This window comes from Leucoraja erinacea, chromosome 1, assembly GCF_028641065.1.
Source record: "Leucoraja erinacea ecotype New England chromosome 1, Leri_hhj_1, whole genome shotgun sequence".
In the NCBI taxonomy this organism is placed as follows: domain Eukaryota; kingdom Metazoa; phylum Chordata; class Chondrichthyes; order Rajiformes; family Rajidae; genus Leucoraja; species Leucoraja erinaceus.
Genome location: NC_073377.1, coordinates 155124304 through 155150325, shown reverse-complemented (window position 1 = coordinate 155150325; position 26022 = coordinate 155124304). Strand labels below are relative to the sequence as shown.

At 44.4% G+C, this 26022-nt stretch overlaps 1 protein-coding gene across 1 annotated transcript in view; it reads left to right on the top strand.

The window, feature by feature from the left end:
• LOC129703568 (uncharacterized) overlaps positions 1-26022 on the top strand; it is a 134065-nt gene that overhangs the window by 49059 nt on the left and 58984 nt on the right. Inside the window, exons 4-5 of the mRNA XM_055646160.1 lie at positions 6050-6143; positions 8373-8513. Coding sequence (XP_055502135.1) covers positions 6050-6143; positions 8373-8513 — 235 coding nt within the window. The remainder of the gene's footprint in view (positions 1-6049; positions 6144-8372; positions 8514-26022) is intronic.

Below are 26022 nucleotides of genomic sequence, written 5' to 3'. Positions count from 1 at the left end.
ATGTTTTGGGCTGAACGGCCTGTTCTTCTGATTTTGCGCCGTACTGTTCTATGTTCTACATTCTATTCTTCGTGAAAAAGACAAAACTATCTCAATTGGAATGTGGAGCGTGAACCATTGAGATTTTAAAGAAATGATTCAGTGAATGCTCTCATGGATTTAGCTGCAGAGATACAAGAAAACATGACTACATATCATAATAAGCTGCACTTTGGCCAAACCAACAGCAAATGAACAGTTTCCTAAATATTTGCTCGTTTGGAATGTCTGTCACCAGTGTGATGAAAGCATATCCAGACTAGGACGTGCCTCGGGACACTAGACTTCCCTTTAAAAATATTCATCTGTAGATATCCCAGGGTCCCTGTCCCTCCAGCACATCTGGTTCAAGATCATGGTCAATGGTCTATAGTTCAAGATTCAAGTGAGTTTATTGTCATGTGTCCCTAATAGGACAATGAAATTCGTGCTTTGCTTCAGCACACAGAACATGGTAGGCATTTATTATAGTTCTTTATTGTCGTAAGTACAGATGTACAGTGAAACTCTCTTTTTGATTTCAGTTCAGAAAAGTATTGCCACACCTAAGCACAATCCCTGATTAGTACAATATGTATCAAAATAGTCCACTACTTCTTCTTTCGTGTGGCGTGCACAGCCTAAAGTTGTTGGACAACTTGTTCTATTTGATCTTCCGTTTGTGCATGTCGAGTTGGTTGCATTATTCGAAACAGGGCGGACCACGTGAAGGTTGCAATCTTCCACCCCAATAGACCACTTGTAAGAGCCGCCAGGTTTTGTTGCCGTTTCCAAGGTCCAGTCCAGTCAGTCTGCTCCATCTTCAGGAGCGCTGCCTGATCCAGGCGAGCCCCAGGCTGTTGCACGGCCTCCAGTCGTCTCCTCCATCCACATCGTCTAAGACCGTCATCACTCTCCTACCGCAGCGACCTGGTGGGCACGGAAGGTAAGACCCCGGTCCACTGTCTTACTGGTCGTTGCTCTTGCATCCGTCGTCAGACTCGGTTTGTTCTCGCTAGAATTCAGAAGATTGAGGGGGGATCTTATAGAAACTTACAAAATTCTTAAGGGGTTGGACAGGCTAGATGCAGGAAGATTGTTCCCGATGTTGTGGAAGTCCAGAACAAGGGGTCACAGTTTAAGGATAAAGGGGAAATCTTTTAGGACCGAGATGAGGAAAACATTTTTCACACAGAGAGTGGTGAATCTCTGGAATTCTCTGCCACAGAATAATAATAATAATAATCTTATTTATATAGCACATTTTTAGTCAACTTGCATTGACCCCAAAGTGCTTCACATAATTACATTACATTTACACACAGGCAAAGGTGGGTGAAGTGTCTTGCCCCAAGGACACAACGACAGTATGCACTCCAAGCGGGATTCGAACCCGCTACCTTCCGGTCGCCAGCCGAACACTTAGCCCATTGCGCCATCTGTCGTCCCAAGGTAGTTGAGGCCAGTTCATTGGCTATATTTAAGAGGGAGTTAGATGTGGCCCTTGTGGCTAAAGGGATCAGGGGGTATGGAGAGAAGGCAGGTACGGGATACTGAGTTGGATGATCAGCCATGATCATATTGAATGGCGGTGCAGGCTCGAAGGGCCGAATGGCCTACTACTGTACCTATTTTCTATGTTTCTATGTCACCGGCTCCCACTACCCTCCTCTCTGATTCTCTGCCTGAAGCAGAGTACCTGTCCACCTTCCTGTCCTTTCAACTGGTTCTACTTATGGTGCCAGATAAACCATCAGGGAAATGTTATTGAAAGATGTGTTCTGAGGTAGATGGGTTGAAGAAGTTCCCAGCGTAGATTTATTTCTGTGCTGCATCCTTTTGCAGAATTCAGGGAGTAGGGAACTGCAGTTGATGTGCCTAGGAAAATCAGACTAAATGTGAATCGGACTTATAGACATAGAAACATAGAAACATATGTGCAGGCGTTGGCCATTCAGCCCTTCGAGCCTGCACCATCATTCAATATGATCATGGCTGCTCATAGGGTAGACCAGGGTAAGTAGGAACTACAGATGCTGGTTTAAACCAAAGATAGACACAAAATGCTGGAGTAACTCAGCGGGACAAGCAGCATCTCTGGAGCGAAAGAATGGGTGACGTTTCGGGGCGAGACCCTTCTTCTCGACCCAAAACTTCACCCATTCCTTCTCTCCTGAGTTATTCCTGCATTTTGTGTCTATTGTAGACCAGGGTAGCAGTTTTCCAAATGTAAATGCCTGTTAGACCGAAAGAGAGAAATCTTCAAACATTCAATATCTGGTAAAGTTTGTACCAGCTCAGGTCAGCTCACAGGCGACACCACGTGGCCATTTCCAGTAACTGCGGTTTCAGCTTGTCCACTAAATGTCAATTCTAATTCAATGGGGGCTTCCTGATCATAATGTACCCTTCCACAATATTATGGCAGTCTCAAAACTCACTCCACACACAATATAACACCATTCCCTGAATTCACACCCAGTATTTAACTGTCAATCCTCAAACTCAATCGTAATCTGAAGAAGGGTCTCCACCCGAAATGCCACCCATTCCTTCTCTCCAGAGATGCTGCCTGTCCCGCTGAGTTACTCCAGCATTTTGCGTCTATCCCCGTAACATAATATGGGAACGAACACCATAGAGAAATACAGCATGGTAACAGGCCCTTCAGCCCAGCAGGTAGGTCTGCACCATTCACCAACCCCTCATTTAACTAATCCTACATAAATCTCATTCTTTTTCCTCTGTACATCCCCATCAGCTTCCCCAGATTCTCCCACTCCCACACTTGGGGCAATTTACAGCACCCAATTAGATTACCTTTCCGCATATCTTTGGGATGTGGGTGGAAACTGGAACGCTGGGTGCAAACCCACAACGTCACAGGGAGAAAGAACATGCATACTCCACACAGATAGCACCTGGGGATTAAAACCGGGTCTCTGATGCCGTGAGGCAGTGGCTCCACTAGGTGTGCCTCTGTGCTGTCCCTATCCCACTGTGGTTCTGAAGAACTGTGTTTCTGGCCAATCCGTTCCAGTACAGCTCTCTTGCCCAGAGTCTCGTGCCCAGAGGCGGAGAATAGAGGACAGAAGGACATAGGTTTAAGGTGAAGGAGAAAAGATTTAATTGGAATCTGAGGGGTAACATTTTCGCACAAAGGGTGGTGGGTGTGTGGAACGAGCTGCCAGAGGAGGTAGTTGAGGCTGGGACTATCCCAACATTTAAGAAACAGGTAGACATGTACATGGATAGAACAGGTTTGGAAGGATATGGACAAAACGCGGGCAAGTAGGACTGGTGTAGCTGGGACATTGTTGGCTGGTGTGGGCAAGTTGGGCTGAAGGGTCGGTTTCCATGGTGCATCACTCTATGACTCTATGCCCCGTTCACAAAAAAGCAGGATAAACCCAATACAGATAATTACTGCAGAATCTGTCCACTCTTGGTCTGCAACAGAGTAGTGTGATAGTGCTAGGGAGTAGCACCTACTCCCATGTGGCTTGATCACCAGTACTCAGTAGAGTTTTGTTGGGATAACTCAGCTCCTGATCTCATCACCCTGTTGGTCTAAGCATGGATTGAAAAGCTGGATCCCAGGCTTGGATAGAGCGGATGTGGAGACAACATTTCCACTCGTGGGAAAGTCTAGGACTTGAGGTCACAGCCTTAGATTAAAGGACGTTCCTTTAGGAAGGAGATGAGAAGGAATTTCTTTAGTCAGACAGTGGTGGATTTGTGGAATTCTTTGGCACAGAAGGCAGTGGAGGCCAAGTCAATGAATATTTTTTGAGGCAGATATAGATAGATTCTTGATTACTACAGGTGTCAGGGGTTATGGGGACTGCAGTCTGTGGACATCAAAGGAAGAGCACACAGACTGTACCAAACAATAGTGAGACACAAGGAACTGCAGATGCCGGGATGACTAAAACACAAAGTGCTGGAATAACTTAGCAGGTCAAGCATGGATGGGCAATGTTTCAGGTTGGGAAATCTGGAAGAGAGGTGAGTAGGGACAAACTCTGGCATGTTATATGTAGGAAGGAACTGCAGTTGCTGGTTACAGACACAAAAAGCTGGAGTAACTCAGCAGGACAGGCAGAATCTCTGGAGAGAAGGAATGGGTGGCATTTTGGGTCGAGACCCTTCTTCAGACAGGTTTTTAAAGTGGAAAATAAAAGAAAACTTCAAATTTTGCCTCTCCCCCCTTAAACTCATGGCCTCTAATCTTTGACTTTATATTTCAGTTTAGTCCATTGTCATGTGTACAGTGAAAAGCTTTTTGTTGCGTGCTAACCAGTCAGCAGAAAGACAATACATGATTACAATGAATCAATTTACAGTGTATAGATGCATGATAAGGGAATAACGTTTAGATCTTTCCACCTTTGAGAACTGATTCTGACTGCCTAATTTTCTACGCCTCTCATCATTTTACATACTCCGATGATAGGTGCAGGAGGAGGCCATTTGACCCTTTGAGCTTGCACCTATCAGAATAATAGATTTATAAATAAAGCATCATTTATAAAATATGCAGATGGGTCCTGACTTGGAACGACACATGTCCATGTTCTCCAGAGGTGCTGCCTGACCTACTGAGTTACTCCAGCGCTGTGTGTATTTTTTTTACCATTTCAAGACATTGGTAAATTTGTAACCAGTGTAGTGGGTGCATGAATCTGAAATTATCTGAGAGACAGAATGCAGAGAATTGAGATTAAAGTATGCTTTTCTGATTGGTGAGTATATTGAAGCACTGTTCCCCAGCGATGCCAGTTGAAGAAATTTATTTTAAATTACATTTATTGATAATGCTTTCAAAGCTTCCATGTGAGATGAAACATAGCTTTGTGTCAGGCAATGGAATGAACAAGACATAGGCAGATTGTTGCAATTGACAGGTGCATGGCAGATGACATTTTACACACAGCGTTGATTGATTTTGGTGGGGACAATAAAAAGCTAGAGGCTTGGTGTGTGGGAAAATGAAGCAGTGGTATCTGAAGGTTATGTATATGTCTTTATTTGTGATGGGATGAGTTGGGAGTGCCGGTGAATAAACATATGGAATCTCTGGCTAGATTAATTGTAACACGTACAACCTGTAGGAAAATATCCTGAACATTTATAGAAACCTGGACTTACAAGTATAATATTGCAGTCAATCCTGATCACTATGCTTTAGGATGATTGACAAGGCCTTTGAGAAATGACTTACATACATGGAGTGCCAAGGCACCAGAAGGGGTGAAGTCACGTGGGCGGAGATTTGCAAACTTGGTGCAGGGATTGCAAGACTTCAGTTAGTTGAGAAATTGGGGATGTTTTCCTTTGGAGAAGAGAAGGTTAAGGAGAGATTTGACGGAGGTGTTTAATATCATGAAGGATTATCCCAGAGTAAATAAGGAGAATCGTTTACAAAAGAATGTAAGGTTGGTAACCAGAGAGGTCCAGCAAAAAAAAAAAAATTCATTATACAAAGATGTGTTGGAACGTATTATCTAAAATTGTTTGGCTTCAAAAGCAATATTAATTCAAAAGAGAGACGGGTAAGTACTTGAGAACAATAAAATTCTGGGAAAGTGTGTGAATTGGATAGGTCTTTAAAATATTGATTTAGGTACGAAATGTGCATTATCATCTGAATTGTACCTGATGAATTTTCATGACACACTTCTGAAACATAATATATTGCCCATTTACAGAGATGCAATATTAAATTTCAATAGTGGTTCTGAACTATGAATAATACATGGATATGGATTTGTTTTGCTCATGATAGATAAGATTCAGCAAATTTTAATAATTAGACTTGTTGCATTTGTTACACCTTGACAAAAATATCCTGGTGATTATTAAAATAAAACGAGTTAGACAGAACAACCAAAGTATGTATTTATTCAGACATCCAAACTTCTCCGCTACTTCAGTGTTTGACAAAAGCTGTGTCTTATTCTGGTTGGTGGTGAACTGGATAAGTGTACCATCGTGAATAATGGTTGTGTGTTCTTCTGATCTCTTTCAGAGATTTTCCTTTGACCTCTCCTACAAAACTGCTGAGGATGTTAACATCCCCTTGAGTAGTCCAATGCTTTCAGGAGGCTTTGAACTTAAACCAGGTATAGTATATACAATTATACAATGTTTACCTCTCTTTCAAAAGTTTATTTCTAGCATAGGCCTTCCATTTTTTAGATATCACATCAGGTAGTTTAAAACATACTTTGAAATATGCTAGTAATTTCCTTTGGGAATTTTCTGATGATGGCAACCTGCCGTGTCCAGATCCATGGGAGGGAAGGATATGAAAGAAACTACCAACTGACTGAATGTTCTCTCAGCACATGTCTATCTGCACAGGTTCAATGAGAACATGGAGAATTGGAAACAGAAAGGATTTGGTTAGATATTCATAGACCTATCTTGTCAGCTCAATATTACCACTAAACCTCAACATACAGTTTAGTTTAGTTTAGATTCAATTAATTTAGTTTAGTTTGGAGATACAGTGCGTAAACAGGCTCTTCAGCTCACCGAGTCCGCGCCGACCAACGATCTCCGCACACTAGTATTGTCCTTCACACACACAGGACAATTTACAATTTTACCAAAGCCAATTACCCCACAAACCTGGACGTCTGTGGAGTGTGGGTGGAAACCGGAGCACCTGGCGAAAACCAACACGTTCACAGGGAGAATGTACAAACTCCGTACAGACTGCACCAGTAGTCAAGATCGAACCCGGGTTGCTGGCACTGAAAGGCAGCAACTCTACCACCGTAGCACTGTGCTGTGATAAAAAAATGTTGGCAGGAGTAAAGGGCCTGTCCCACTTGGCTGTCATTCACACGCCATTTACGCGGCCTGCTAGCATGAGGGTAGCGTGTGGGTAGCGCGTGGGTAGCGCGGGACGGGCGCATGTAGTGGTGTGGAGGAGTGTGGAGTGGCGTGGAGGAATGTGGACTTCGTCCTGAACTAAATCTTCGCTCGCCACTGGCCTGTCACGTAAAGTGGGACAGGCCCAAGACCCTGGCGCGATGCAACGTCTCACCTCCAACAGCAGCAGAAGCGGGCAAGCGATCGCCGAGCTTGACCTGGAGCTCACGGCCGTTACGGAGCCGGATCCGCCCACACGCCTACTCCCAGAGCGGGGACAAGAAAACTGAAGATAGACACAAAATGCTAGAGTAACTCAGCGGGACCGGCAGCATCTCTGGAGAGAAGGAACGGGTAACGTTTCGGGCCGAGACCCTTCTTTTCAGACTGAAGAAGAGTCTCGACCCAAACCATCACCAATTCCTTCTCTCCAGAGTGGCTGCCGGTCCCGCTGAGTTACTCCTGCATTTTGTGTCCATCTTCAAATGATGTCATGCGCTCCAGACGGCTGTGTGGACGCACGATGATGAGCGCGACCATCAAGCGTCAGTCACTACCGGCTAGTCGCGTAAATGACGGCCCAAAGTGGGACAGGCCATTAAGGCCCCACTCCAATGCAGCAATACAATTTAATAGCCAGCAGCAGTATTCAGATAAAAATGCTGCAGGCTTAGTGGCAGCTTTAAGAATTTCTAAACTTTGAGAGTACAACAAATGTTTAGAAAACAGGAGGCAGAGTGATGTATTTGTGGAATTCTAGACATATGTAGGAGACTACTCAGTGAGAAAGTATTCAAGCATTGAAACTCCAACAGGCATTTGTTATTAAAATCGTGCAGATACAGAACAGAGGCAGGCAGTGGAGTCGGCACCTTGACTATGGCTTGTTATTGTAGAACAGGCTCTTTTTGTAGACAAAAAATAGCAAGTTCGAGGACACAGGAACCAAAGCTTCAGGGTCTTACCTCCTGTTTGTCAAACCTCGCTGTCACGGGTGGTGGTTCTATTGCAGGGGTTGCTGGTTGAAGCAGAAACGTTAGTGGCATTTAAAAGAGTCTTGGATAGGCATATGAATATTCAGTGAATGGTCATGCCCCTGTCCCACTTAGGAAACCTGAACGGAAACCTCTGGGGACTTTGCGCCCCACCAAAGGTTTCCGTGCAGTTCCCGGAGGTTTTTGTCAATCTCCCTAATGGTCAAAAGTGGTTTCTGCTTCTTCTATGTTCCAGCAATTATTTCAAAACATTCGGAAACCACTTTCGACCATTAGGGAGACTGACAAAAACCTCCGGGAACCGCGCGGAAACCTTGGGTGGGGCGCAAAGTCTCCAGAGGTTTCCGTTCAGGTTTCCTAAGTGGGACAGGGGCATAAATGGGTTATGTGCAAGTAGATAAGTGATGGTCTTGGCACAGACTTGATGGGCAGCAGGCATGTTGTAGCGCTGTACTGTTCTATGTTCTATGGTTACAGACCAAGAAAACAACAAAGAAGATATGAAGGTGAATAACGACAAGAACGACCATGTTCAAGCTTCAGTGCCCACTCACAATTTGTCCAAGGAAATCAATGAGAAGCAAAACAACTGTGAGACGGAAATAAACCATCTTCCAGGTATGCATCAAGAATTCCATGATACTTTATTGTCACAAGTCAAGTCAAGTCAAGTTTATTTGTCACATACACATACGAGATGTGCAGTGAAATGAAAGTGGCAATGCTCGCGGACTTTTGTGCAAAATACAAACAACAAAACAACCAAACAAATTATAAACGCAATCATAACACACATATTCTTTTACATAATAAATAATGGAAGGAAAAACGTTCTGTAGAGTTAGTCCCTGGTGAGATAGGCGTTTACAGTCCGAATTGCCTCTGGGAAGAAACTCTTTCTCAACCTCTCCGTTCTCACTGCATGGCAACGGAGGCGTTTGCCTGACCGTAGCAGCTGGAACAGTCCGTTGCAGGGGTGGAAGGGGCCTCCCATGATTTTATTTGCTCTGGAGTTGCACCTCCTGTTGTATAGTTCCTGCAGGGGGGTGAGTGAAGTTCCCATAGTGCGTTCGGCCGAACGCACCACTCTCTGCAGAACCTTCTTGTCCTTGGCAGAGCAACTCCCAAACCAGATGGTAATGTTCCCGGACAAGATGCTTTCCACCGCCGCTGCATAGAAGCACTGGAGGATCCTCGGAGACACTCTGAATTTCCTCAATTGCCTGAGGTGGTAAAGGCGCTGCCTTGCCTTCGAGAACGTGTGCCTAGGTACAGTGAAAGGCTTTGTTTTGCATACAACCCGGTAAAATCATGCCGCAGACCTCACCTCGGCACGTTTTGGCGCTGGCAAAGTTACAAGAGTTGATCGAACAGTCCTATCTACAATCCTATTCTCAGCATCACCCGGCTGACTCCCCCTTCGTTCTCGATGGCCCTCCTCACTCTCTGATGGTCTTCCTCACTCTACGATGATCCTCTCACTCTCTGAGGACCCTCGTCACTTTCCGAAGACCTCCTCACTCTCAGATGGCCTCCTCACTCTTCAACAGCTTACCTCACTCTCCGACACTCCCCTAGCTCTCCGACGGCCCGCCTAGCTCTTGGCGCTTGCTCCCAGGCCAAGAGGAGCAAGGAGCAAGAGAAACACATGATGATTATTGTTTGTGCTGTTTGTAATTCTTTTTTTTGTTGTTGGAAATATTGGCTGTCGCTAGCTCTGGATACAATTATAATTGTTCTATCCTGGTCAAACCCTGCATTTTTTTCCCCACCAATATATTACACCCAGAATAAAGATAGTCAAGAATTACAGTGGGGTCATGGTCTGCTTGATTAAGTGGCCTGAAGAATGGCTAATGGAGTTTAATTCAGTTCAGTGTAAGGTGTTACATTTTGAGGAATTCAACGGATGGTGAGACCCTGCAGGATGTTGTAGAGCTGATGACTCTCAGAGTACAAATACAGATTTCCCTGATAGGTGGCATTGCAGGTAGATAGATAGAGTGGTGAAGAAGGCATTTGGCACACAGGCCTTCACCAGTCAGGCAACTGTACAGGATGTGACAGTGGCACTAGACATTGGTGAGGACTTGTGCCAAGTTTCAATTACCCTGCCATAGGAAAGATGCTATCAAGCTGGAAAGGGTGCAGTGAAGATGTACGAGGATGTTGCCAGTTCATGGGGGCCTGAGCTATGGTGAGAGATTGAGCAGGCCAGGACTTTATTCCTTGGAGTGCAGGAGGTGAGAGGTTATAACGGTGTCTTTACTCGTGAGAGGAATAGATAGGATGAATGTACAGTCTTTTTTCTCAGGGTAGGGAAATTAAGAACTAGAGCGCATAGGTTTAAGGTGAGAGGAGAAAGATTTAATTGGAACCTGAGGGGCAGCTCTTCACACAGAGGATGGTGAGTATATGGAACAAGCTGGTACAATGGTTTAGAGGGATATGGGCCAACTACAGGCAAATGGGACTACCATAGAAGGGGCATCTTGGCTGACATGGATAATCTGGGCCAAAGGTCTTGTGCTGTATGATTATATGACTCTTATCATCACTCAAAGGAACCTTTATGGAAATTTTCATTTAATGTCAATTTGAAAGTAATTTATCTCTCTGGGATTTAGAGTTGAATGAGGAGATGAAGGAGACAGAAATGTACTCTGTGGTGCATTAAAGCTTACAAGCATAACATTTTGCATGGACTGCCCTGCCACAAGTATTTACCGATATAGTGTCATTTACAATGTAGTTGCCACCCATTTGATTCCAAAGTTGAAACATTTTAACTTTACTTTTCACTGAAGTGAGTATAAATTTCTTGTGAAATGATTTTTATAAATCTGTGATTATACCAGCATTTAATTACTAATTATAAAAGTCAGTCCGCAGGGGTAATGGGATGGATGAGGCTCATAAACAATAAACATACAGGTCATTGGTCAATTGCAGTGTATTTATGACCTGCCTGACTGTGATTATTTTTGCTAGTGAAGAAGTGACTGCAAGAATAAACACCAGATTTCTAACTACAGTGGAAGGCTCTGGAGCAGATGTTCCTATTTGCCTTTGGTTCGCAGAGGTTATCTGGGTTTGGTGACATCAAAACCTAGGCACATTTCTTCTCCATTTCCATCTGCACATTTTAAAGGAGGGAAATGTGCCAGAAACGTGTGCCTATATTTCTGTGGAATTCTACAGGTCTATGAGAATACCTATATGTTTAAGGTGAGGGTGGAAAGATTTAATAGGGATCCGAGGGGCAACTTTATTACACAAAGGGTGTAATAAGGAGGTAGCTGAAGCAGAGGCTGATGGAGGTAGCTGAAGCACATATGATCACAACATTTAAAAAACAATTAGACAGGTACATGGGTAGGTTTAGGGGGATTAGAGGGATAACGCAGGCAGGTGGGACTAGTGTAAATAGGGCATGTAGGTTGGTGGTGTGGGCAAGTTGGGCCAAAGATCATTTCATGCTGTATGACTCCATGAGTCTTTTTGCTAGTGAAGAAGTGACTGCAAGAATAAACACCAAGGTTGCACAAAAGTCCGCGAGCATTGCCACTTTCATTTCACTGCACATCTCGTATGTGTATGTGACAAATAAACTTGACTTGACTTGACTTGACTCTACAGCTCTCTATGATCTGTTGCATTATCGCATGTAGATATTTTCTTCAACATGCTTGGGATATACCAACAAATTAAGTGTATACCTTCAAGTGTGTCTGTGGTAAAGTGAATCCCAAATGTCGAGTGAATCACCTTGAAGAAGACAGCATTAGTAGGTGTCAATTATAAAGAACTATAAAATAAATATGAGCAAGTTTAAAGAGACCGTCAAGTTTGTGGTTGACTAATGTGTTCTTCCTGGAACCTACACTTGAACTACAGAGGAATGGACTGATCTTACTTCAGAGAGTTCCAGTCAAGAGGTGAAGTAGTGTGGAGAAGTAGTGGGGTGGGTTAAAAGAGCATCGTAGAAACAAAGAACTGCAGATGCTGGTTTAGATAAAAGATGCTAGAATAACTCTGCGGTTCAGTCCAAAGAAGAATCCCGACCTGAAATGTCACCCATCCCTTTTCTCCAGAGACGCTGAGTTACTCCAGCACTTTGTATCTATCTTTAAAAGAGCATTGTTTGATTTACAACCTGTTTGGTCATTCAAGGTTCCATTACTTTGCCATCCTTACCTTTCCTTATTACTGGAACTTGCTGGTCCTGAACTTTAATCAATTGGTCATTAATGACTCCCACATGTCAGATGTGGATTTACCAAGTAACTGCTCCCAGTCTACCCTCCCGAGCTCCTGCCTAATAACATCGTAATTTGGCTTACTCTAATATTGTACCTCCCTGCAAGATCCACTCTTCTCCCTATCCACAATAATAACCATATAACCATATAACCATATAACAATTACAGCACGGAAACAGGCCATCTCGGCCCTACAAGTCCATGTCGAACAAATTTTTTTCCCCTTAGTCCCACCTGCCTGCACTCATACCATAACCCTCCATTCCCTTCTCATCCATATGCCTATCCAATTTATTTTTAAATGATACCAATGAACCTGCCTCCACCACTTCCACTGGGAGCTCATTCCACACCGCTACCACTCTCTGCGTAAAGAAGTTCCCCCTCATGTTACCCCTAAACTTCTGTCCCTTAATTCTGAAGTCATGTCCTTCATGACTTCATGAAGTCATGAAGTCATAATCTTAAAACTAATGGAAATACAAGGAACTGCAGATGCAGATTTATACAATAAAAGACACAAAGTGCTGGAGTAACGCAGCGGGTTAGGCGACATCCTTGGAGATCATGGATAGGTGATGTTTTGAGTCAGGACCCTTCACTTCAGACTGATTGTCCATACAACTACCACTCTCTCTGGGGGGGGAAGGGGGGGGGGGGGAGAACCCCTGAATAGACTTGTGAGCAGGACATTGCCTTGAGGGTGATAGAATTCCAGAATTAAAGGACGTTTGTTTAGGAAGGAGATGAGGAGAAATTTATTTAGTCAAAGGGTCTGTGAAATTCTGCCACAGAAAGCTGTGGAGGCCAAGTCAGTGGACATTTTTACGGCAGAGATAGATAGAATCTTGATTAGTATGGGTGTCAGAGGTTATGGAGAGAAGGCAAGATAATGGGGTTAGGAGGGAGAGATAGATCAGTCATGATTGAAGGGTGTAGTAGACTTGATGGGCCAAATGGCCTAATTCTATTCCTATCCCTTATGACCTTATGACCTTATGATAGGTGGCTACAGGTGAGGGGGTGTATTGATTGGCAGATAGTTGAACAAGGGATAGAGATGAAAAGGCGAATAGTGTTGCAAGCCTGTTATGTTAGGAACACACACTGGCTTGAGGGTGTGAGGAGAGCATAAATAATGGCAAAAAATAGTTTTTAAAAGTGGTAGAATTGGAATGGAAAGATACTGATTCAATGATGACACTGTCATTGCATTAAAGGCTGAATAATTACTGCCTCATTTTACCAATTCAAACAAATGGCACTTCAAACTCCAGAAAACAATTGCCTTGAGAATTTTGTGAAGTTACTGTTTCCAAAGCCAGCCAAGTGGAGATCAAAGTAGAGGCCAGGCCCTGTTATTAGTGATGATGAAGTCCCCATACAAGGCTGATAGAAGGCTGCATTAAGACATCAGAAAATTGTTTGACGGAGTTGAAAGAACCTGTAAATAACAGGTTTTATGAAATGCCAATTGTCTTCACTTAAAAAAAAAAACTCCCTCGTCTGCTCCTTGTATGTCAGCGCGAAGACTTTGCTACGGTCTAAAAGATTACAAAAGCACAATGTTCGGGCCAGGTTGGGGAAATACAGGGCTCTGCTTGAGTTGGTACACTCAGCTTTAGCATGAGATTTCTTCAAGTTAATGGGCATATTATTAAACTTGCAAAGGACAGGCTTGATGCTCATTTGGACATGAAGTGGCCAGTGTTTCCATCTGATCTTCTTTCTTTCATCACTCTGAAGGAATAGACGACATATAGGCACCAGGACCACCAGTCTCGCAGCAAATCATTTCTTTATCCAAGCTTGCAGTCCCTACAGTACAACTATCGATAATTTAAACACCCATGTGTCCTTTCTCCATTAACTTTTAGATAGAAATTTTAGAATCAAAATTAAAATTAAAAGTCACACTTTAGGATACTATTCTGGGGTCAGCTGAATATATTGAGGCATTTTCAGAACTAGCACACGTTGTGTACAGCTGCCTGCTTGTGGAATTCATTGTGTCCTCCCATGTAAGTAACATTTGGAAAAACATAGTTCTTCTTGCCCATTCCCCAACTAGTCATTCAATGTATTTTGACTGTGTGCCGCATGAATACTTCATATATTACATGTTATAATAGTTGAAAAGTGTTTTAACACAAGCTGTAAAACTAATAAAAAAACTAAAAATGATAATACCATGGGAACAGAGCATGATAATGGAACTTATTTAGATTGCTGTTACGTTAAGCTGCTGTGGGCTTGATGGGCCAAATGGCCTCCATCTACGCTATAACCAATCTGTGATTTATCTCATTTCCCTTTTATGGAATTTTGCCATGTACAAGTCAAGTCAAGTCAAGTTTATTCGTCACATACACATACGAGATGTGCAGTGAAATGAAAAGTGGCAATGCTTGCGGACTTTGTGCAAAAAGACAAACAACCAAACAACCAAACAAACTACAAACAGAATGTAACAGAATCACATATTCTTTTCCATATTAAATATTGTGGGCAGAAGGAAAAAGGGAAAAACAGCAATTAAAAAAAAAAAGCAGTAGAGTGGTACAGTAAAATTAGTCCCTGGTGAGATAGGAGTTTACAGTCCGAATGGCCTCTGGGAAGAAACTCCTTCTCAACCTTCTCCTTCTCAAGTTGGCCACTGCCTCTCTCTACGTAATGACATTTTCCTATTGTCCTTATTGAAAATGTTGGGAGCCAGTTAAATAATAATGTTGTATTTAGCCATGTTGTTTCAAGCATAAAAGAAGAAATGGGAATGCACACACATCTGGAGATCATGGAGCCTTGAAGTGATAAGCCTTTACACATATTTAAACCTCACTGTCTGCAGCTATGCAGGAATCCTATTTAATATATCGAGTTCAAACAGACCATATGCATTTGCATGGGACTTATCACAGCTCCCTCTATCCTACTGAAATTGTACTGCCAGTCTGGATACAGGATTTTGTGAGCTGAATTGGTGTACATTGTCCCAATGCAAAGGAGCACCTGAAAAATGGACAATACTCCTTCCTCTCTCTTTCTCACCAAATGCAAATCATTTTATATCCGAACGTTAGCCTAAAGTTTTATTAGCAATACAACTTAAAGGACTTACCTGTCTCCTCATTGACATAAAAGATCGTAAAATGTACCGTCATGAGAACTTACTGTTATTCCGACAACAAATGCCATTGAAAGCTGCTCAACACCCAGCTTGAGATTGAACTATTCCTTTGGTTTATTTATGTTTCATTCGCAAGAAGACGAAGAAGAAGAAGAGGATCGCAGATTAATTGCCCTTGAAGAATGTTTACACTGTGAATAGTTAGGGTTGTGAATGCAGCAAGAACTGTACCATTGATCTGTTGTGCAGGGTGCAACAACTACCAAGGAAGCTAGAATCCCTCCCCACAGATTTTTGGAGTTTCCCTTCAGACTGATTCACATTTCTAAACCCCATGCTTGAGCACCGAATGGCAACGTGTTCTGTATCCTAATGGTTGTATTGCTCTCAGTGAATTTCCCAAGAAAATGAAGTGGAAACACGAGGTTTTGTGCATAAACCTCGTGGATAAACCTCGCGGCATGGAATTGCCGCCTCCTCTGTGTACAAATCACTCAAGTTCCATGAGCAATTTGTCTCTGGGGCATCTGCAACTACAGCGAATGAAGTGTATCTGTGGGTTCACTTTGACTCCTCATGTAACTTCATGGCTCTATCTGTGCTTCAAATATACCATATTTTTTTGATTTACCACATTTGGCTCTTGTGAGATCTTGCCATGCACAGAACATTTGGCTGCTTTATGACACTTCCCCGTTGTCTTTATTAATAATGATGGGAGCCATATGAAGTAATAAAGTTTGTACTTTGCCATATCATTTTAAAGTGAATAAGAAAAAAATGGGAATGCACAAACTAGAGAATATAGAGTCTGAAGTGACGGTCCATCTTATGGTCAAGCATCATTAACCAATGTTTTAGACGTTAGACTTTAGAGATACAGTGTGGAAACAAGCTGTTCGACTCAGCACCGTAACACTATTCTACACACTAGGCCAATTTACAATTTTTACCAAAGTCAATTAATCTACAAACCTGTATGTAGCAATGTTACAACATTTTGAGATTTAAAAAATCAAGCCTGCAATTTATCCCATCAGATAAAGCATAAAAATTAGTTTAATTTGACACCTAATTCACTTTCATATCTTCAGTATTAAATAAGTTATGGCCATTTTCATACTCGGAAATTAGCATCTTGGTCCCTATTGCTTTTCCATTGACTTAACACAAAAGCTGAGATTAAGAACAATCAAAAGCCCATACATTTCTTAAAAATTAAGAGAACTGAATGACATTTTCAGTTATTATAGATTGAAGCATTCTGAAACAAATATGAAACAATCTTACTTGGATGACCTGAAATTAAAGCATATATTTAGTTAGTTACCCAATTGTAGCTAATTACAAAATTCAATTACTAGATCTAAACATCTATCCATTTCTTAAGAAAAGGTTAACATTTTTAAAAAGCCTAAGTGTCCAAATTTCATTCACACAAGAATTCACAATATAACATGATTTTTAAATCTCATTGTCATGAATTTATAGGCCAAATGGAAGGAATTTAGTGTTTAATTCCTGTAAATGAATGGGCATTTAAATCATCTTGCGAGTGGGATTTTGTGGAATACACTGGTTTGGAATGTTGCGGTTGCAGTGAATTTAAACCCCATATCGGCAGGAAAAATACTGCCGGTTCGTATATTTACATAATTACATTTTCGCAATGTGAAATTTTGATTAAAGGCATCCCAAGAAGCAAGTTTATATGAAAAAATAAATGGCATACCCTGCCTTGTCCCCTACGTGAGATCCGTCCCGTTGTCGACGTTGAAGGCCTTTGAAGATGATTTTAATTTTACTCCACCAATTAAATATCCAGCGCTAATTTTAATAAACTTAATAAAACGGCAGTCGAAGCGATTTTTCTTTAGCAACTAGACAGCCTGACAGAGATCGATTTGAACAGGCTGAAGAAAAATCACATTTCAAACCCGCCCCCCTCTCAAAGGCGCCAAAGTCGCGCACACGGGCAGTGGCAGAACTGCAGCGCCGCTGAAGGTAAGTTTTACAACATACCTACTATATGTCTTTGGAGTGTGGGAGGAAACCGGAGCACCAAGAGAAAACCCACGTGGTCACAGAGAGAGCGTACAAACTCTCTGCAGACAGCGCCCATAGTCAGGATTGGATGCGGATCTCTTGCGCTGTAAGGCAGCACGTCTACCGCTACTCCTCTGTGCCACCCGAAAACGTCTTGTCATTAATAAGTCTAAGACTTAAAGCAAACTATATGTATTGTGGAATTTACCCTTCTGTATCATTTCAGCAAGTTTCATTTCTAGGTTTGAAGGTATCTTCATAGCTTTTAAAGGAGCTGAACTCCAAACCAAAGATGCCATAGACATCAGGGCAATGCTTGATTGAGTGTGGCTGCAATGATCCCTGAGGTCAGTGGGCATCAAGATTCTATGGTTACTCATCACTAACACAAAGGAAATGATATATGTATTTTGGAAGTAGGTCATCCCAGTCTCATAACGTCACACCCAAGGTTCGGCAAGACAGCCATCATTAGTGTTTCTGTCAATTACTATTTACCCTCCACAAGGTCAATAGTGTGAATGTCCTCTGATGATTGAACTATAATTAGTCACAATTCCTCGATAAAAAAAGTAGTCCATATTCATATGCAGCAAGATCTGGACAACAGTTATCCTGGGCAGATATGTGGCAAGTAAAAAAAAGGTGCCACACAATAATCAGGCAATGGCCATTTCCAACAAAATAATTTATCCAGGGCTCATTCAATCACATTAACTTCCTTGAACCTCCAAGCATCAACATTCTACAATGCCACTGGCCCACCCGTGCAGCTGGCTTGTCAATTTTATTTTAAATAAAGCATTAAACAGAACTGACCCAAGAATGAAACATGCAGATTAGGAGTTAACTTTTTTTTAATTTTAAATAAATCAGTCTCTACTGGACAGAGTTATTGCAGAATATATTCTTTGATTTTGAATGGGCAAAATGCCATGCCATACCAAGGCAGTGAAGGTAACAAGTTTTGAATTTTTGCCGACTTTTTCATTGTGCTTTGTGATTTATTGCAACTGAGCTGTGTATTAATTCGAGCACTTACAATAGAGATTCACTATTGGAAGTCGACCTGTTAAAATGCAACGAATACAATGACCTGCGTTAACATTCCTCAGAAGCAAGTGCGATGGGTGTGGGTGGTCAAGCGTGGCGCCATTACTGAACGACATACGAACGACCAACACCATTGCTGACAGGCTTTGCTGAGCTGTACACAAATACAATGGGTCCTATTATTTTTGCAGTTCATGTCTTTTAACCCTCCACCTTTTCAGCCATTGATGAGGAACTATATATTTTGTGTGAAATTTGGCGACATCGCTCACATCACTTTCTGACTCGGGCAATGTTGCAGTTGGCTGTGCTCTGCAGCATGATAAGTTATTTCAGTCAGAGATCAATGTAACATTACTAGCTGTTGGATCATAGACCAGGACTAGACATTTAAAGGATGTTCTTTTAGGAAGGAGATGAGGAGGAATTTCTTTAGTCAGAGGGTAGTGAATCTAAGGAATTCTTTGTCACAGACGGCTGTGGAGGCCAAGTCAGTGAATATTTTTATTACTAATTCTTGAGTAGTACATGTGTCAGGGGTGTTGGGAAGAACGGGGTGAAATGAGTGTGTGGCCAGGATGGTGTGGGTCTCTGATGAGGCTGGCTGCCTTTTTGAGGCAGCGACTCCAATAAATCCCTTCGACGGTGCGGAGGTCAAAGCCGGTGATGGACTAGGCAGTGTTCACAACTTTTTGGAGTTTTCTTCGCTCCTGGGCATTCGAACCAGGTTGTGATGCACCCAATCAATATGCTCTCTACATATGCTCTCTACTGTACACCTGTAGAAGTTCAAGAGAATCCTCTTTGACATACTGAATCTCCGTAATCTTCTCAGGAAGTAGAGGCGTTGATGTGCTTCATTTATAATTGCATCAGCGTGCGGGGTCCAGGGAAAGATCTTGGGAAATATGCACGCCCAGGAATTTGAAGTTTTTGACTCTCTCCACCATCGTCCCATGATTATAAACAGGATTGTGGGTCCTCATCTTTCCTCTTCCAAAGTCCACAACCAGTTCATTGGTTTTACTGATATTGAGAGCCAGGTTGTTGTGCTGCCGCTATTTGGTCAATCGGTCAATCTCACTTCTACTCACTCTGACTCACCACCTTCAGTAATTCGTCCAACAACAGTGGTGTCATCAGCGAAGATGAAGATGGAGTTCGCACTGTGTCCGGCTACACAGTCATGAGTATAGAGTGAGTAGAGCAGGAGGCTGAGCACACAGCCTTGAGGTGTTCCCATATTGATTGTTAATGAGGAAGAAGTATTTTTGCCAATTCGAACAGACTGTGGTCTGTGGACGAGGAAGTCGAGGATCCAATTGCAGAGGGATGCTCAGACACAGTTCCGTGAATTTGGTAACCAGCTTTAAAAAAAAAAAATGTTAATTTTTTTTTTTTTAAATCAAAAAATTTATTCAATTATTAAAAAATAATATTTACACTACAATAAAACAAGCCAGAGCCCACAACCATAATACAATACAAACATATATCCATAGTAAACTATTATACAATTATGATACAATTCTTATTGAGGATACATTCAACACCCTGCAGAGCCCAGCGGTCCCGGAACTCCCTCAGGGTGCCCACAGACAGGGCGTATTCCCTTTCTAATCCCACCCGGGCACGGACGTAACTCCAGAAAAGGGGCATGCAGCCGGCTCGGGTAGAGCCCTCCGTCGCCTGGCGCCGTGACTCGCGGATGGCCAGCTTGTCCAGGCCCAGGAGCAACCCAACCAGGACATCTTCAGCCCTACCCTCTCCCCTACGCACAGGGTGTCCAAAGATGAGGATGGTGGGTGAAAAATGCAGCCAGAAGGCAAGGAGCAGCCCCTTTAGATATTCAAACAGTGGCTGCAGCCTCACGCACTCCATGTACACGTGGTACACAGACTCTTCCAGCCCGCAAAAGTGGCAGGCGGCTGGCGAGTCTGTGAACCGCGAGAGAAACAGGTTGCAGGGAACTCCTCGATGCAATACCCTCCACCCCAGGTCCCCAATGTAGATGGGGAGAATCCCTGCATAGAGGGTCCCCCACCGGGGGCCATCAGTGAGGATGGAGAGGATGATGGTATTGAACGCCGAGCTGTAGTTTATAAATAACAGCCCGGCGTAAGTATTTTTATTGTCCAAGTGGTCCAATGCGGTGTGGAGAGCCAATGAGATTGCCTCTTCCATTGACCTGTCGTGACAATAGGCAAACTGTAGTTGGTCGATGCTCTTGTCGAGGTAGGAGTTGATTTGCACCATAACCAACCTCTCAAGCACTTCATCACCACAGGCGTTATTGTCACTGGTCGATAGTCATTGAGGCATATCACCTTACTCTTCTTGGGTACTGGTATTATTGATGACCTCTTAAAGCAGGTAGGAACCTCAGACCTCAGTATTGAGAGGTTGAATAGGTCTGCAAAAGCTCCAGCCAGTTGGTCTGTACAGGTTTTGAGAACTCGACCAGGTATTCCATCGGGTCCAGGCACAGGTACATCATGCAGTGAAGAAAGCAAATGGCATGTTGGCCTTCATATCGAGAGGATTTGAATATAGGAGCAAGGAGGTCTTAATGCAGTTGTACAGGGCCCTGGTGAGACCGCACCTGGAGTATTGTGTGCAGTTTTGGTCTCCTAATTTGAGGAAGGACATTCTTGCTATTGAGGGAGGACAGCCTAGGTTCACCAGATTAATTCCCGGGATGGCGGGACTGACATATGATGAAAGAATGAATTTGCAGGGCTTATATTCATTGGAATTTAGAATGATGAGAGGGAATCTTATAGAAACATATAAAATTCTTAAGGGATTGGAAAGGCTAGATGCAGGAAAATTGTTCCCGATGTTGGGGGAGTCCAGAACCAGGGGTCTCGATTTAAAAATAAGTGGTAGGCCATTTAGGACTGAGATGAGGAGAAAAAAAATGCACCTAGAGAATTGTGAATCTGTGGAATTTTCTGCCACAGAAGGCTGCGGAGGCCATTTCACTGGATGTTTTCAAGAGAGAGAGGGCTAACGGAATCAAGGGATATGGGGAAAAAGCAGGAAGGGGGTACTGATTTTGGATGGTCACCCATGATCATATTGAATGGCTGTGCTGACTCAAAAGGCTGAATGGCCTACTCCTGCACCTATTTTCTATGTTTCTATGCAAGCTCAAGCTTGGAGGAATTTGATGTCCAACTAAAGATAGCCATTAGGAGAGTGCAGTGTTTTTAAGAAAATTCTGTTTGTTATTAGATTGCAATGTTGACCCTGCTTCCAGTTAACCATAATTGGAAGATGCCTGTTAGATATGCCTGCAAGTTTAATACTCAAATACTGATAAGGAATAAGGTTCACACAGTAACCTGATCCGTTCCACCCAGCTACTTCCAATGATTAATTTAAATGCATTGACAGACACGGGATTTTCAAGAATGAGCTGTTGGGCACAAAGATTCCTGGATCAAAATCTAGATGTCCTGCTGGAAGTGAGCAGACAAGGAGGGACATTCAGAATCAACTCTGGAGGACAGATTGTTCCTCATCCTTCTGTTGCCCGCAACTGCGTCAACTAAAGTTATTCCACCTGAACAAAAAACACTAAGTGTTGGGTAACTCAGCAGGTCAGGCAGCATCTCTGGAGACATGGATAGGTGACGTTTTAGGTTGGGACCCTTCCTCAGATTGGATGGGTGAGGGTTTGGGTCGGGAACCCTCTTTTCTCTGCAAACCAGAAGCACCAGCCATGCCCAGCCCTGTCTTAAATCCCCCTATGAATTTGTAAGTAAGCAATCAAATGCAGATCCAAGTCTTCCCATAGCTTGTAATGAAAACTCCACCATACCCCCATTCAACCCACAGGGTCCCAAATTTCACCAGACTTAAGTGAAATCAACCACAATATTTAAGGAATTAGATGATGATATGGTGCCCATGAATCCTCATCTCCTGGAAATAGAAACTCTTAGGGGCGGCATGGTGGCAGAACGGTAGAGTTGCTGCCTTACAGCGCTTGCAGCGCCGGAGATCAGGGTTCGATTACAATTATGGGTGCTGTTCTGTACGGAGTTTGTACGTTCTCCCCGTGACTGCATGGGTTTCTTGCGAGAGCTTCGGTTTCCTCCCACACTCCAAAGACGTACAGGTTTGTAGGTTAATTGGCTCGGTGTAAGTGTAAATTGTCCCTAGTGTGTATGGGATACTGTTGATGTGCAGGGATCGTGGGTCGGTGCGGACTCAGTGGGCTGAAGGGCCTGTTTCCGAGCCTTATCACTAAACTTATCATTAATTCACTAAAGTAAATTAATTGCACAATCATCTGATGGAGCCAATCTTAGTATTCCCCACCAAGGGTCTTTGATGGGAATGGAGTTGCAATTCATCATAAAGAGGTGATGCTCGGAGGAAGTAATAGGACAGAAATTTTATTTGAACCATGTTTGTGAGATTATCCTCACTTCCCTGATGAGCTGAACTCTAGATGTCCATTAACTGTATTCTGTTTTTCGGTGCTTTGAGAAGAAAATAATATATTCAAGGATCCAAGGTACTCGAAGGAAGTTATGATTGGAGCAGACAACTCTGGCACTGAGTTGGCACAGGCTGGGCCTGCTGGCGAGTTATCTCCTTCCATGCAGAAAAATGTAGTTATAAATGCTGAATGTCCAACATTGCAAGTAGTCTATTATCAGTTTAAGTGAGAAAGAATAAAGTTTAAAGAATCAACTAAATGTCTAACCATTTACTGAATAGCTGACGGTGCATGCCTGGAGAATCCAACAGTCCATCAAATTCTGGTTATTGTTTTTCTCAGAAGTAATTTACATGTAATTGTACAATAATCGACTCAGACCATGTTTACCACATATGCAGTTCTGATTAAAGCATTGATAACATTTAAGATGTAATTGTAAAATGAAAGAGAAATCAACACGTTACAAAGCTCAGGGAGGGAAAAAGATTTGGTGCAAACTTCAACATTCCCCGACTTTTACACATCATTGTGAAAGCGAGCTAACTGATTACTGCCCAGCAACGTTTCAGTGATAGGTTTCTGATAACAGTAGAAACATATTTCTTTCCAAATGTGAAAGAAATGAAAATCACATTTCTATTGCATTTGTGTTCTTCTTCCCATGAGAGGGAATGAATACCCGACATTTCGGGTGATTTTGGAACAACTGATTTTCAGATTGAAGAAGTGTCCCAACTTGACACACCACCTGTCTATTCCCTCCCCAGGTGCTGCCTGACCTGCAGAGTTCCTCCAGCACATTGTGTTTTAGGTGATCTCAGTTTTGTTTTTAAAAGAATGAATAATCACAGAGGTTGTGGCGGCTCCTAAGGGTCGTGCCATTATACTGCCGAACCCCTCGGCACAGGAGTGGCGCAGTCCGGAGGCGGTCCTTAGCCGGAGGGTATAAAAGGCAGGGTTTGGGTGCCATCTTAACCTGGTTTCGTCTTCCCCTGAACCGGGAGGAATTAAAGTAAAGTGCTTCTCAAACTTCAGACTACTTGCCTCATTTTGAGACCCACGCACTACATTGGTGACCCCCGACGCTCCATTGGCATCATGATGGAGACAGAACAAAGCCCTACCTCCTCACACGCCAGCCCGACCCTGTCTCTGGACGCGGTCTCCGTAAAACTGCCCAGCTTCTGGACCACACGGCCGCTCATCTGGTTCCAGCAGGCGGAGGCCCAGTTCAACCTGCGGGGCATCACGGTCGATGCCACCCGCTTCTATTACCTGGTGGGAGCCCTCGACCAGGATGCGGTGGAAGAAGTATCGGACTTCCTCGCAGCCCCCCCGGACAATGATAAATACCTCGGCCTGAAACAGCTCCTGCTCCAAATTTACGGACTAAGTAGGATGGAGCGGGCAGGTAGGATCCTGCATATGGGTGGCCTGGGCGACCGGCGGCCATCTACCCTCCTAAAGGAAATGGTGGCGTTATTAGACGGGCACACGCCGTGCCTGTTGTTCGAGTACACTTACCTGCATCTGCTGCCGGCCTACATTCGATTGCAACTCACCGACGCCTCGTTTGCCGACCTTCGGGCCCTCGGGAGGCGCGCCGACGCCATGTGGTTGGCGCGCCCTGATGACGTCAGCGCGCTGGGCGTCAGCAGAGACGAGGTCGCGCTGAGGTCGACGCGCCCGGATGACGTCAACGCGCTGGCCGTCGGCAGGCACGCCGATGACGTCAACGCGCTGGCCGTCGGCAGGCACGCCGATGACGTCACCCCAGCAGCTCCCGATTTCCTCCGGTGGGGCGGGGGAGCTGTGGAAAGAGTGACAGCTCCAGCCCGACGGCCCGCACGATTACCCCCAGCGGCAGTGAGGGGTACTGCACCTGCAGTCCAGCGCCAGCAAGCTGCAGGCACCACCAGCAGGGGCAGGCAAGCTCCAAATAGCACCAACACAAGGAGCTGGTGCTATTTCCATCAGCGCTGGGGTGCTGCAGCACGACAATGCCGCCAGCCATGCACGTTCCCGGGAAACGCCTGGGCCGGCTGCCAATAGTCCCCGCGGTGGCCGGCCAAATTCACCGCCTTTTCGCTTGGGATCGGCGCTCCGGGACCCGCTTCCTCGTGGATACAGGAGCGGAGCTCAGCGTCCTGCCCCCTTCGCTGGCCGACATTCGTTCTGATAAGCGGGGGCCCGTCCTCACCGCGGCGACTGGCAGCCCCATCCGCACATATGGACTGCGCATGGTTCCCATCGTGCTCGGCTCCTGCCATTTTTCATGGAACTTCACCGTTGCCGATGTCTCCCAACCATTGCTCGGGGCCGATTTTCTCCGGACGCATTCCCTCATGGTGGACGTCGGGCATCAGCGTTTGGTCAACGCCACTACAATGGAGCTGATCACGTTGCGCTTGTGTCAACCGGTGGGACGGCCACTGGCGTCCGTGGACTCCCGATTCGCACGGATCTTGGCTGCGTTCCCGGACATTCTCACTCCGCAGTTTCATTCAGCAACCCCCAGCCACGGAGTTGTACATTATATCCCGACTACCGGCCCACCCCTCCATGCACGAGCACGACGACTGCCACCAGATAAACTGCGTCTGGCACGGCGGGAATTCCGCACGATGGAGGCCTTGGGGATCGTCCGCCCTTCGAGCAGCCCTTGGGCGTCCCCACTCCACATGGTCCCTAAGTCAAGCGGGGGCTGGCGACCTTGTGGGGATTACCGACGGCTGAACGCTGCAACAACAGCCGATCGATACCCCGTACCCCACATCCAGGACTTCACGGCCCATTTGGCTGGGGCCACATTTTTTTCAAAAGTGGATCTGGTGCGGGGTTATAATCAGATCCCGGTTCACCCGGATGACGTACCCAAGACGGCGATCATCACGCCATTCGGGCTTTACGAGTTTACTCGGATGCCGTTCGGTCTCAAAAACGCTGCACAGGCCTTTCAGCGCCTCATGGACGGGGTGTGTCGTGACCTCGAATTCGTGTTCGTGTACCTGGACGACATCCTGGTGGCCAGCCGCTCGCAGCAGGAACACTGCGCTCACCTTCGACAGCTCTGTCAGCGGCTCAGTGAGCATGGTTTGGCCATCAACCTGGACAAGTGCCGTTTTGGGTCAACGAAATTGACTTTCTCGGCCACCGCGTGACTGCGCAAGGCGCGGTTCCCCT